The sequence below is a fragment of the Arvicola amphibius genome, chromosome 3 (assembly GCF_903992535.2).
Source record: "Arvicola amphibius chromosome 3, mArvAmp1.2, whole genome shotgun sequence".
Classification (NCBI taxonomy): Eukaryota; Metazoa; Chordata; class Mammalia; order Rodentia; family Cricetidae; genus Arvicola; species Arvicola amphibius.
The window spans coordinates 179,443,269-179,457,578 of record NC_052049.1 but is presented as its reverse complement, the minus strand read 5'-3'; the positions used below and the strand labels follow the sequence as shown (position 1 = coordinate 179,457,578).

The 14,310-nt window shown below is 39.0% G+C and overlaps 1 protein-coding gene across 5 annotated transcripts in view; it reads right to left on the bottom strand.

The window, feature by feature from the left end:
- Positions 1-14,310, bottom strand: part of Clasp2 (cytoplasmic linker associated protein 2) — a 197,881-nt gene that overhangs the window by 128,915 nt on the left and 54,656 nt on the right. For all 5 annotated transcript variants that reach the window (XM_038321526.1, XM_038321528.1, XM_038321527.1 and 2 more), the window contains one exon: positions 3,660-3,806. In XM_038321526.1, coding sequence (XP_038177454.1) covers positions 3,660-3,806 — 147 coding nt within the window. The remainder of the gene's footprint in view (positions 1-3,659; positions 3,807-14,310) is intronic.

Below are 14,310 nucleotides of genomic sequence, written 5' to 3'. Positions count from 1 at the left end.
TTCATGGAAATGTCTGCTGGATACTTATGGGCCTGTAGGCTGAAGATGGATGCCCCAACGGTACAGAGGAACTTTGGATGACTGTCCAGGCAGCGAGTTGTCTCTGTCATTTCTAGAGTTTGAAAGTTGCATATGACTTGTTTACTTAGGTAATATTATATCCTTCTGGAGTCTTTGATGGAGTTGAAGAATAAATAGATAGTTATAGCTTTCCTTAGTTATGATAAAAGATAAAATAGATTTAAATATTGTAACTGTAATACTTGCTTGATAACTGTTTTGTTATATGTAATTTTGCTATGTTAAAGTTGAAGCCTTTCTTTTTTGTTTAAACAGAAAAAGGGGAAATGATGGAGGAGTGTCTATGTGTTACTTTCATTATTAATAAAAAACTGCCTTGGCCCTTTAAGAGAACAGAAAATTAGGTAGGCGGAGTAGACAGAACAGAATGCTGGGTAGCAGGAGTGGGGAGACGCTTCAGTCACCATAGTGAGTCTCCATGCTTCTCCTCTCCGAGATGGACGCAGGTTAAGATCTCTCCTGGTAAGCCACACCTCGTGGTGCTACACAGAGTACTAAATATGGGTTAAGGAAGATGTGAGAATTAGCCAATAAGAGGCTGAAACTATGGGCCAGGCAGTATTTAAAAGAATACAGTTTCTGTGTAATTATTTTGGGTAAAGCTAGCCGGTGGCCGGTTGGCTGGACGCAGCCCCGCTGCTTCCTTCTACAGAGCAGAACTTGAGGGAATGGAATAGTCGAGATGGAAGAAGGACAGAGATGAGAGCAAGGAGATATTTTGATTGAGGGAGCCATTATGGGGCTAGCAAGAAGCCTGGCACTAGAGAAATGCCCAGGAATCCACAAGGATGACCCCAGGTAAAACCCTAAGCAACAGAGGAGAGTGTACCCAAACTGGCCTTGCCCATAGTCAGACTGATGAATATCTTAAACATCACCACAGAACCTTTATCCAGCAACTGATGGAAACAGAGGCGGAGACCTGCATCGGAGCACTGAACTGAGCTCCCCAAAGTCCAGTTGAAGAGTGGGAGGAGGGAGAATATGAGCAAAGAGGTCAAGACCATGATGGGTATACCCACTGAAACAGTCAACCTGAGCTAATAGGAGCTCTCCAATTCCAGCCAGACAGGGAAGGAAACAGCACAAGTCCAAACTAGTTCCTCTGAATGTAGGTGACAGTCATATGGCTGAGGCAGACTACAGGGCCACTGTCAGTGGCATGGGGATTTATTCCTAATCCTTGTTCTGGCTTTTTTGGAACCCATTCTCTTTGGATGGATACCTCACCAAGCCTAGAAAAAGTAGGAAGGGCCTTGGACCTTCCCCAAAGCAATGTGCCTTGCCCTCTCTGAGAAGTAGGTGTGTGTGTGTGGGGGGGGGTAAGTGGAGGGAAGAGGATGAGGGGAGGGAGTGGAAACCGGGATTGGTATGTAAAATGAAAAGACAGTTTTCTTTTAAATAAGTAAATAATAAATAGATAGATAAATAAATAAATGGCACTAGCTGCTCTTCCAGAAGACCCTGGTTCAATTCCCAGCACTTACATGGCAGTTCACAACTGTCTGTAACAGTTCCAGGGGATCCAACACCCTTTCACAGACACACATGCAGATGAAATGCCAATGCACATTAAATAAATTTAAAAATTAAAAAAGAAAGCTATCAGAAAACAACAACAATAAAAAACTTAGTCCTAGGAGGACAACTGAGATATGCTGAATGATATACATGAAAGAATGACAGCATGGTTTGTAACAGCAAAAAAAACCAAAAAAACAAAACTAAAGGCAAGACAAATATCTAGACATAATTTTTAACCAATTTAAGACTGTGCTAAAACAAGGTAAAATAGGTAGGAAAACTATATATATATATATATATATATATATATATATATATATATATATATGATGATACAATACAAATAGTGTCAATTTTGTCCTCTCAAGAAAATACTGGTCTGTGTAGAGATAAGTAAAAAGAAGCCATTCTCTAACTAGAGCTTGTGCACATAACTGCCTGTTCTTGACTGTACGTAGAGCCAGTTCCTTTCATCACACAATAACTGGCCATCAATCAGGATAACATTGTGAGTTCTGCGAGTAGGTCCTTCCAATACAAAAATGCTGCAGCAAATATAAGAAAACTCCCAGCAGCTAATTTAAAAATCAATGTGTCTGCCAACACTAGAACATCTCGAGTTTCAAAGAAAGACTGATAGCCAAGAATGGCATTATTTCAGACATATTATCAATACCCTCTGGCTAGTAGCTTGTTTCTTAGACAGAAAAGAGCAGTAGAAGCCTGCATGATGGCACATGCTTGTAACTCGAGCTCATGTAATTATGATTTAGAGGTCAGCTTGGGCTACAAAGGGAGACACAACCTGTAAAAAAGAGCCCATGACCAAACAGGTAATCAAGTGGTGGGCAGGGACACATAAAAGAAACAAGAGTGAATCTGCAACTGCTGAAATGTAAGAGGAGGAGAAAGAAGAGAAGGGAGAGGAGAAAACGGCAAGGCTCCAATGTTGATCAGGAGTCATTCTCTAGGACGACGACATAACTCCTACCTAACATCTTCCTTTCTGCAAGAACTACAAACATAGTCAATTCCAGCCACCAGGGCAACCCAGAGATCCGCATCCAAAAAAAAAAAAAAAAAGAAAGAAAGAAAAAGAAAGGAAGGAAGGAAAGAAGGAAGGGAAGGAGGATGGAAATAAGGAAGGAAGGAAGGTCCCCAATAGCATCCCTACATTCTCAATCACATGATTTGGAAAGCATGTTTGGTTGTGCTGAAATGGAACCAACCTAGCAAAGATGCAGTTTTTATTTTCCTTTTCTTTTTGTTGTTAATAAAGGTACCATAGACAGATAAAACACAAAAAAATCTTCAAGACCTTAATTTGAACACCAGTTACTGTAAACAAGACATTCTGTGAGTGTGTAAGAAAGATTAGAGACCTCTAGCATTCAAACAGTATGTGCTCTTACAGACTCATTCTACCAGAGAGATCCAGCAGAAATTCACACCTGGTAGATATTCATGAATCCTAACTCAAGGATTCTAATATGAAAAATATACTAGAAATATACTAGAAACAGTTCCAAAAAGCCCAAGGATATACTATAACTGCATAAAAACCTGCTTTTTCCCATTTTTTAAATTTATTATTATCAACCCAGAAACCATTTTTTTAAGTCAGTTTTACCTGACCACCACACAATTCCTATTGTGACAAATTATTCAGGGCCCAGTATTTTCAACAATTTTAAATGTTCAAGTATTTAATTTACTACACCTAGACAACTGTGAAAATAAATTCTCTATTTCTGCACTTCAAAGCATAGCTACAGTACCCAAAAATGGCCCAATCCTGAAATACCACTCCCTTTAAAAGATACACACCAAAAACTACTTTGAATCTTTCCATTAAAGGCGGTGGCTTAAAAATAAGTACCCACAAGAAAACATAAATTCATACATGTTCTTATGGAAGTAACAATTTATAATATTCATTTGTAAGAGGCAACACTCTCTCCAGACCTGTATTTCTGCAGCAGTCATGAATAAACACACTGCTCCGAAGCACTGAGCATCAAGATGCATGAAGCATGCACATGGATCTACATTACCTCCAACCTTAGGGCCACCTGCTGAACCAGGCTTTCTCCCACTGTTGACTGGATTTCCAGATGTTTTAGGTGCAGGAACCTTGAAGGCTGAAGCAGCTGATGATGGTCTATTTCCATCCACTGATTCCTCATCATCAAAGCTTTTATCTGCACAAAGCATAAGGAAATAGATTCTTAAGGAAGCTAAGCTTTTTACCATTTTCCATTAAGACTCAAAAATAAAATAGAGCTACAGAGAAAAATCATTATTGAGGTAGGATACAAATAAAAAATAAAAATCCTTTGAATAAATATTTATATATTGGTTAACACTTTACAAAATAACCTCTGTGATTTAAAATAAAAAATACCTTATTGTCACATTTCCTATACATACATGTCAAAACATTAAAGCAAGCATATCAACTTTAGAGCAGTCAAAGCATCTCTTTTTGATGCTCGTAGAAGCATTTTCTGCCAGCCCCTCCCATAGTCAATCTTGCAGCACGCCCTGCCTTATTCCTATGCCCAGATTTCTGCAACTTACAATCACAGATCCGTTTGCAAATCAGCCGCCTCATTCCTCCGAATTTCCCTCACCCTAGAATAGGTCCTAATAGTTCACATGGCCAAATACAGTAAATCTGATACTAATCAAAGATTCTATCAAAAATAGATAGAAACAACCACAGAACCACCACTGAGGTTTGTGCCGGCATTTTTCTTTCTCTTCCCTGCCCTAGGTGCTGCAACAGCCAATCAGCTACAAGGTGACATCATCTTATGGCAGCAACTGCTAGATGAAAGGTAAAAATTCTCCATGCATTTAAAAAAATCCTCTATGCACTTACAATGTATTCTCTAACAAAAATGTGAAAGCATTTCATACTAAAGATCTATAAATGTAGGTTTGTTTTCTTTTCCTTAATACACATGAAAATCCATATAAATAGGACATTAGGTTTTAGGCAATAATCACTGTGCTGTGTGCTACTGCATCAGGAAAGCATGGGAACAGCAGGGCTCACTGCTGTACATAATTAACTCTGTCTGCAACCTCACAATGTGCTGCCTACGTAGCAACGAAACGAAACCCAACAGTCTCTGCTCTTAAGTGACTCTCAGGAGTTCTGTAGTCTCCTTCTGGAATATTCACAGCCACACTGCTATCATCTCCTCACACACAAGCTCACCAGCCTCCAGACAACTCCTCCCTCCCCCACTCACAAGGCAGATGCCATGTACTCTGCTGAAAAACGGTTTCTCTAGGACCCTGCAAAACCAATCCTGACAAACAGGATGGGTGAGGCAGAGAAGCAGCTTTACCACAGGCTTTAGACCAATGTCAGATCTTCTTCCTATCCCTTCACCATATTTTCACCATACAAATGCCCACTCATCCAGAATAAGTGGTCTCCATGAAAACATACCACCAGTGTAACTATTAGATGGGGCAAAGAAAAGATTGAAAATCATATTCTATTTCAGCAAATGTTTTGTTAACATCACTTCTACCCCTTCACCCTCTGCAAGCCAAACTCATCTTCTAGTTTAAATACAACATTCTTTTATCCTAACACAATTAGGAAGCCAGTATGGAGAAATTAATGAACTTAAAACTTGTGCTTTAAATATATTAATACCAAAAAAATTCAAAATAAACTTTTTTGGTTCATCAATATAGACACACACACACACACACACACACACACACACACCCCAGAACAGACACAAAAATCTACAGAAAGTCAGGCACTTAAACAGATGAGGCAGAAGTTACCATGGAAACGGTGTTCCCTTGCTATACACACAAGAACTGAAAAGATAAGTGTCCCTAACATCTAAAAAAATTAACTCTTAACATTCTCAAGCTACCAGGATTTTTTAAACTTTGTTAACAAAGCTAAGCATACAAGTCCCAAGAAACAAATAATAAATTTTCACAAATGACTGTCAGTCTAGTCAGTACTCAGGTGCAAAGATTATCTTCACCTGTGTCTTCTGAGCCCTCCCCAAACCCCTAACTAAGCCAGTCAGTTTGGAACCCCACAAAGCAATAAAGAAGTAGAGCATCCACTGTGGCCTCCTGTGTCCCTTCACTAGATAGAAAAATACTACTGGAAGTTTTTTTATTGCTGGTAGTTATGGTGTAGGAAAGAACCACAGTTTACTGCTGTGCATTCCACAGCTCACAGATATGTGAGCTATTCAGAGTTTATAGTTATTATAAAGCTGCATTCTTGAGAGAAAAACAATCGAAAGGATCGTAGATTGCAACACTATTGGCAAGTAGTATACAAACCAGAGCTCAAGCATCTCTAAAGAATTTAAAGTACGAACTATTCCAAAATCTGATGCTTTTCAATAATATAATGCTAATTTTCAGATCTGAAAATATTTTGTATTTTGAAGTTGGAGATTAGGGATATTCAATTAAATATTCGTAGACTCATACACATATTCAAAACACAGAAAAAAGACTCAAAATCTGAAACACTCTTGGTTCCAGGCAATTCAGACAAGGGATATTCAGCATGTAATTTATTTGAGACCACAGAAATCAAAGATACATTTAGTAATATCCATGATAGTAACCCTCAATGTGGTATTCAGACAAAAGCTCACAATCACCTGACATTTGTTAGAGATGCATTTTAAATTATTATTACACTTACTTATTCTGAGTGCCCAGGTACTATGGCATTCACGTGGAGGTCAGAAAACTGCTTTCAGGAGTTAATTCTCTTTCTATCATGTTGGTCAAGGGGACTGAACTCAAGACATCAGGCATGGCAGCACCTTCACCTGCTGAGTTATCTTGTCAGTGCCCTAAGACGTGTGTGACCACCTGTACTGCATCGGAAACTGTGAGGACGCAGTTTGATACATTGCTATTGAGGATGCCTCCTGAAAATCATGTGTGAGCCACTCTTCTATAGCAGAGCTTGGTAGATTTTCTTTTTAATTAAAAAGGTCACATGGCAAATATCATAGGCCTTGAAATCTACATGCAAATGTGCAATTGCTCGATTATGACATGATAACAACAAAGTAACCCACAATCTGTAAAGAAATAGGGACAGCTATGTTTCAGTACCACAAGAACAACTGAGATTGGTCCACAAAGTCCTTGTCTAGGGCAAAAAGAAAAAAAAAGGAGTAAATGCATACAAATTTAAAAAAAAAAAAAACAGAAAAACTGATAAAAACATTAAATTAAATCTGAAAGGACATAAAATTTTTTAAAAGAAATAGAAATTATTTTCTGTGCTAAATACATGAATTAAACTCCCTGTGTACTGAAGTACCAAGAAACATCTTTTATTCTAAAATGATCTAACGTGTGTTATTCTTTACAGTTTGGCTTTCTTTTTCATTCCAGTGACCATTAGTGCAAGAACAATTAGACATGAATAGTCACTGAATGCATTTGTCTCATGAACCAGTTAGAAAAGGTAAATTTTTAAAATAATCTCTTCTTGGCGGAGGTTATAACCAGAAATACTTTTTTTTCAGCTTAAAACTCCATCAAGAAGGGAATTAGAGAAATGGTTCAGCAGTTAAGAGCACAGGCTGCTCCTCCAGAAGACCAGGGTTCAGCTCCAAGCACCCACATAAAGGCTTACAGCTGTCTGCAACTCCATTTCCAGGGGGATCTGACCCCCCCCCCCTTTTCTGGCATCCTCAGCTCTGCATGTGCATGATGCACAGACATACATGCAGGCAAACAACTACACATAAAACAAAAATAAATCCTAAAAACAAAACGAAAAACAACCCTAAAAGGCTGAAGGAAGGGCAGTTAAGAGCACTTACTGCTTTTGCACAGAACCCAAGTTCAGTTCCCAGTACCACAAGCACTCATAAGTCCAGCTCCAGAGAATCCACATCACTGGAGGCTGCACTCATGTGCACATACCCACAACTACATTCACTGGATACAATGCCTAATTTTTAAAGACCTTAAAAGCAACCAGTGTTTGACACAAGAAACACAAGACTAGAACCAGTACTTCAGAGCTTCTGCTCTAGTGTCCGATGAAAGGAACAAATCCAAACCCACATGACATGCAAGGAGAAGTTAGAATACCAAATGACGACAAACTCCTAAGGTTAAAGGGAACCATAAGTCAACCCTTATTTCCTATTGTCTATTTCTTTTTCTGAATGGTAAGAGAATGAGCCAGGGACTCGGAGATGGCTGAGTGAGTAAAGCGCATGCTATATAAGTGTAGGACCTGAGTACTAATCCCCATGCCCACATCAAACTGGGTCAGGCAGCACACACATCTGTCACCTCAGTGAGCCTATTGGGGAGATGAGAGGTGGTTTTGTGGGCCTGGCATATGCAGCAGGCAAACACCAAGAAACCTGAATCAAACAATGTGGAAGGTGAGGATTGAAACGAAACCCAAGGTTGTTCTCTGAGTCCACGATCACATGAACTCACAAACATACACACAAGCACTCACATGCATGAACACAACACCTACAATCACCAGTATCATCATCATCATAACACAAAAGTGAAAAGACAAGCAAATGAATAAAGTTGGGGAGTGAGTAGGAGGGAAAGGAAGAGACAGACAGGAAAGTAAATCAAATCAAATGTTTCAGTAAATGAGCCTTAACTCAGGTCCTACTTATGTGGGCTATAAGAGCAAGTGCAAAGTTCCTAGGAACATCCCAAAGGTATTAGGTATTATAGGAGAGGAATAACTGAGCAGGATGAAGCGGCTATCTATCTGTGTGACGGAAAGGTGACAAGAGGGAGAACTGGGAAGTCAACACCTGGAGGAAACAGAGTGAGAAGAGATGGATATAGAGGAAACAAGATACCACAAGCAAGAACAAGTATGAGCAACTACTAGGAATGGGTCTGCTTAAAATGCTGCATTTCCTCTGTGAGTTCAAGATGTTAAAAAGGACTAGAGGGTAGAAAGCCAGTTAAGTGGCAGTAGTGCTGTCTATACGAGGAAGATTAAACAGGCAAAGAGATGGAAACAGGACGTGTCAACAAAGATGAAGGAAGAGGTGACAGAAACAGGCGGGAAGGAGTGACTGAGATGTGAAGGGAATTGAAGACACCTGTTCTACAATCTGAAACCTGGTTCCACGAGTTTTGAATAAATTCTTTTTTAAAATTTTAATTTTCTAGTTAGAAGAAGCTCCTTACAGAACTTCTTATATTTAGATGCATTCATAAATAAGAAAAACTAGTTTGTCTTTTGTTACTTAAATGAGAGGATGAGTAGACTAGAAATAGCAATAAAGTTTTATTTCTCAAAAAAATCTTACATAATGGGGCAAAGCATGACTATTTCACAAATCTAGGAAGCAGGTACACGGAAAGCTGTACTGAGTGCCTGCCTCCTCTATGATTACTACACTGTGTAATAAAATAATCTTAAGAGAAAAAAAATCAAAACAACAAAAGCAAATCCCAAAAAAACTCTTAAATTCTTGAAGACTTCATAAAAAGTAAACAAAACCAAATGAATGTCCACACACTATTTGAACAAAAGTGCAAGAAAGCCGGGCGGTGGTGGCACACGCCTTTAATCCCAGCACTCGGGAGGCAGAGGCAGGCGGATCTCTGTGAGTTCGAGGCCAACCTGGGCTACAAGAGCTAGTTCCGGGACAGTCTCCAAAAAGCTACAGAAGAAACTCTGTCTCGAAAAACAAAAAAACAAAACAAAACAAAAAAAAAAAAAGGTGCAAGAAAAGTGAATTGTTTAGTAGGGGCTAGGCTGTGTGGCCTGGACAAGAGTTAGAAAAACAATAAACTGAATTGTCCTTCCCTCTGGGTAGGGGCACAAAGATGCAAACAGAAGAGGATGAAGGAGAGAAGAAAGAGATCAACTATAGGAAAAAAATGGAGGAGACTAAAAGAAAGAAACAGAGGGAACAGAAGAAGGAAGACAGAATGAGAGGAGAGAAACAGACCAAGTGAGGAAGGAAGTTCAGCCTGTCTTTGCCACCTTCAAAAGCATGTGTGGAAGTTGGGGGAGCACTATGCTGCGGGCCCACAATCCCACTCATATGCCCAAAGTCAAGAGTTCAGAAAAGCAGGTTCTGTTTGGCCTTTTCAATTTCTTCAGTAGAACTCCATCTATTTCATGTCTTTTTAGGAAAACCTATATTTCCTGTCTAGCACCCACAGATTCGGCTATTCTTTTCAGATTAAAACCTCCAAGTTAGTGTTCACATTTCTTGCATAGACTCCTTCAAGTCCATGTTACTTATACGGGTATAACAAATACTTTTAAGTTTTTAACTATGTTTGGTATGGGATGAAAATGACAGCCAGGTGATTCTTCAGTTCTTAAAATTAACGTAATTAAAAGTTAGTAGACTATAGACTAGGTGAAGGGCTATTTTTCTTCTTTTGTTTTTTGCAGACAGTGTCTCACTACATAGATTTGGCTGGCTTGGAACTCAATATGTAAACAAAACTGGTCTAGAACTCACGGGTATCTACCGGACTCTGCCTCTAGAGTGAAGCTTCTTTTTTCTTCTGCTTTGAGACAGTATTTCTCTGTGTAGCCCTGGCTGTTCTGGAACTCATTCTGTAGATCAAGCTGGCCTTGAACTTACAGAGATCCACTTGTCTCTGCCCCCCAAGTGCTAGGATTAAAGGCATGGACCACAACTGCCTGGCCAGAGTCAGAGATTTTAAGGTGAACATCTGGAATAACACCATACCAATGTGGTTTCATCATCCACAGACAACTGCCCTTGTTTGGAAGAACTTTCTGGAACACTGACTTTGCTTCCATCATACTGAGTTGTTGGATATAGTATTTTAGCTCCTGAAATTCTGTTCTTGTAGCTTTAAGTATTAGATCTGTAATTATCAAGACTGAGAGTTCGTGAGCAAAGCCTTCCAGACATCTCAGCTGCTGCCTTGTATTTGTCTTTTAAATTCCTTTGGTAGCAAAATCTGAACAAAGCTAAACTCAGTTTATGGCAAAACATAATAAAACAAACATTAGTCTATTTGTTCTTTTTATCCCATTCAATGTAAATCTGCACATATTAGCAAAAATTAACACGTATGATTACGGGGCACTACTGACTTAGGCTCAGCAGGAGTTGCTACATATTATATGAAATAAGACCAACTGGTTCCCCCAAGGTTTCTTCTTTTTATTTTACTGGTTTTTTTGAGACAAGGTTTCTCTGTGTAGCCCTAGCTGTCCTGGAATTTGCTCTGTAGACCAGGCTGGCCTTGAACTCACAGAGATCTGCCTGCCTCTATTCTTTTTTAAACGGGGTCTTGCCATATATCCCAAGCTGGCCTCAAATTTATAATCTTCCTGCCTATATCTCCTACATCCTGGAATTACAGGTGTACACCATGACACCTGTTTTCCCAGGATTTCTGTAACTTTAATCAAACCCATACACACATGTGCACCACTTTTTTCTTTTCTTCTAATTGAAGGCAGGTCACAATTTCACATGTTTTTTTTTTTTTTTTACACTTTCTACATCATGTTTAGGATACATGTAATCCAAAGTAATTGTGTCTAAGATACACATAAAACACAAAAAGTTGTTCCATCTCACAGGGCAAAAAGAGCAAGTCAAAACCCACACACAGGTCTCACAGTATTAATTTTGTGCAGGTTTTCTTCAAGAAAACAACTAGCTCAGTAAGAACCCTAATACTAGGGATTTACAAACAAGAAATGCAATTTACTTCTTACTAACTAGTTTCTCATACCACAGTTCCTCTTTCACTTGAAGCTATATCCTTCCTTATTCTAATTAAAACAACAAGCAATAGGACTTTGGATTTCTGGCTGTTATATTCTCGCATAGCCAGTGAGGACCAATGAGCACAGTCCTTACTTAATGGTTAAATTATCAACAGGTTAGTAAACAAGAAATCTTACAACCACCATTCATGTTTAAGGAAATGCACAGAATGCTCTATCACCTCTCTTCTGTCTGGCCCCACAGGTCCCCCTCCAGTCCTTTCTGGTGGCACTTCCTATTTAACCCAGCCATCCTGTCAAAGTCTTCTCTCTATTCCACAACTTTTCTAAAGTGTTTCATCTATTCTCCATGCTAAGTATTCTCGAAATGTTGAGAAATTTCCAGTGCTCACCTCTGGCCTAGAATATCTCGTGAGTTCCAAACCCATTCAACCACTATCTGTGACCTGTCCCCTGAGGAAATCATCCTCTATGGAGATGTCAGAAGCATCTTCGGTTTAACACAAATGACTATACCAACACTATTTTTAAGTCTTCCCATACCTGTGTGATAAATGACATCATCTCTGCTACTCAAGCCCAAAATGTGGGAACACACTTTATGCATTCTCCCATGCCCACATCCACCAACAGTTGTTGTCCTATGTAACTCCCAGTAGTATTGGAAGCCCACCTATTTCTTGTTACTTCTGCTGCCACTCCTCATGTAAAGCCAGACTTGCACCACCCTGTCCATAGTACTGGAACAGCTGCTTTACTTATTCCATTGTTTATATTCTTGACTTCCTTTCAAACCACAAGATAGACAGTGTATACCCTACAAAGAATTTGGATCAAAGGATATTGAAATGATAACACAAAGCAACCTATATAAAGGATAGATCTATTCAATGACTTAAATTGAATTAATACTTAATATTAATTCTTAATACTTAATACTAATAACACAATGACAGCCAGATATTGTGCGTTTTCTGACAGAAACCCAAATCTGGATCTGGTACTGTACCTCTTAACCCTTCCCAAAACAGTTCCACAAACTAGGGACCAAACATTAAAGCATATGACTATATGGGGGTCATTTTCATTCAGACTACCACAGTCAAACAAAACAGCACTCTTGAAAAATCTTTATCAACAAAACAAAACATCCAAATAAGACTCGGTTTTGATCAAGCCATTTGAAGCATTTTTAAGAAATACAGTAGGAGGCAGAGGCAGGTGGATCTCTTTGAGTTCAAGGCCAGCCTGGTCTATAAGAGCTAGTTCCAAGACAGGCACGGAAGCTACAGAGAAACCCTGTCTTGAAAACAATAACAACAACAACAGAAATACAGTGGATAGAGATACAGGTGTGATGGTACATGCCTGAAATCCCAGAACTTAGGAAGAGGCAGGAGGGTCAGGATTTCAAGATCATTCTTAATTACATGAGACTTCCAGAAAGCCAAACACACAAATAAAAGATTAAACAAAATAATCAACAAAAGCACTACTATAATGCAATTACCAAGCTATAGTATGGAAGATACTTACCTGACAGATGCCAAGTAAAAGCCAAAAAGAGAGATCTCTACTGCTGATAAGAGATGTATTAGCCAATAATAGTGGAGAACCTAAATTGAATCCTAGTGTAAAAAACTGGAAAAAAATTTATAAAGCAGCTGAGATCTAAACACTGAAATCATTAAAAATTATAATTTAAATCACTTTATTTTCAACATCCATACAATAGAACCCAATACTATAAGCCACAATGTAAGAGTGAACATGGAAGCAAAGGGCAGAGTAAGTGGGGTAAACCCCTAAGGAATGCCAGCACATTCTTATAAGATGCCAGAACAGGGATGGATGACCACTGGAGAAGAACACTTTATCAAAGTTGCAATATGGATATTTTTTCCCCTCATCCCCAGACAGGGTCTTGCTTTGTATGTAGCACATGCTGGCCTTGAATTTATGGCAATCCTCCTTCCTCAACCTCCAAGTGTTGGGATTATTTGTGTCTAGCTACAAACCAGAATCCCAAGAATCTAACTGCCACAGCATAAAAATTATCCACCTTGCAAAATGACAGAGAAGTGGCAATGCCTATGACAGAAAGGAATACAAGGAGCAACTGAAAATCTATGGGATGGTTTCATCCTTAAAACCCTCAACTCAGAATCTCCACACCTACAGGTAGTGCACACACAGCTTGGACGAATGTCTAGGGTGTATTTATAAAAATAGACACACAAAGACAGATAAACCACACACACGCACACACACACCTTTTGAAAAAGAAACTACTGGAAAAAGAAAATGCAAGTTCTTGGAACCACTTAAACTTTTGTTTGCCAAGGTTAAAGGTTTGCATGATAAAATGATGTTTCTCAGGATGCACAGGGAAGAGAAAGATGAAACAAAATGCACTAAAGACACAGTGAAACAACCTAATACTTCCAGCTTATAACTGGGAACAACTACTCCTTGAGGAGAGGCAGACACAAACAAAGGGATGAGACATAATAAAAAGAAAAAATAACAGAAAAGAAAGTTGAGGAGAAACATTCAGTGGAAAAGTACTTTGTGTACAAGAATGAGGACCTGAGTTCAAATCCCCAGGAGCCATGTACACAGCTGGATATGGTGGCAGCTTCAATAACCCCAGGTAGAGAGAGGTAGCTCTGGAGCTGGCAGGTCAGCCTACCCAAAGCAGTGAGTTCCAAGTACAGAGACAAAAAAGTAAGGTGGAGACCAACAGAGGAAGACACTGAACAGTGATCTCTGGTCATCACAATAAAGCATGCACACCTAAATGCCTGCGCTCACAACCATGCACAACATACACACAGACATATATATCTGTCTATAATAACTATTACATTATTATTATCATACAATAGAAAGCAAAAATCTTCAGAAATAAAAGCTAGAAAAAAATTTTAAACAGGCAGTGGTAGCAC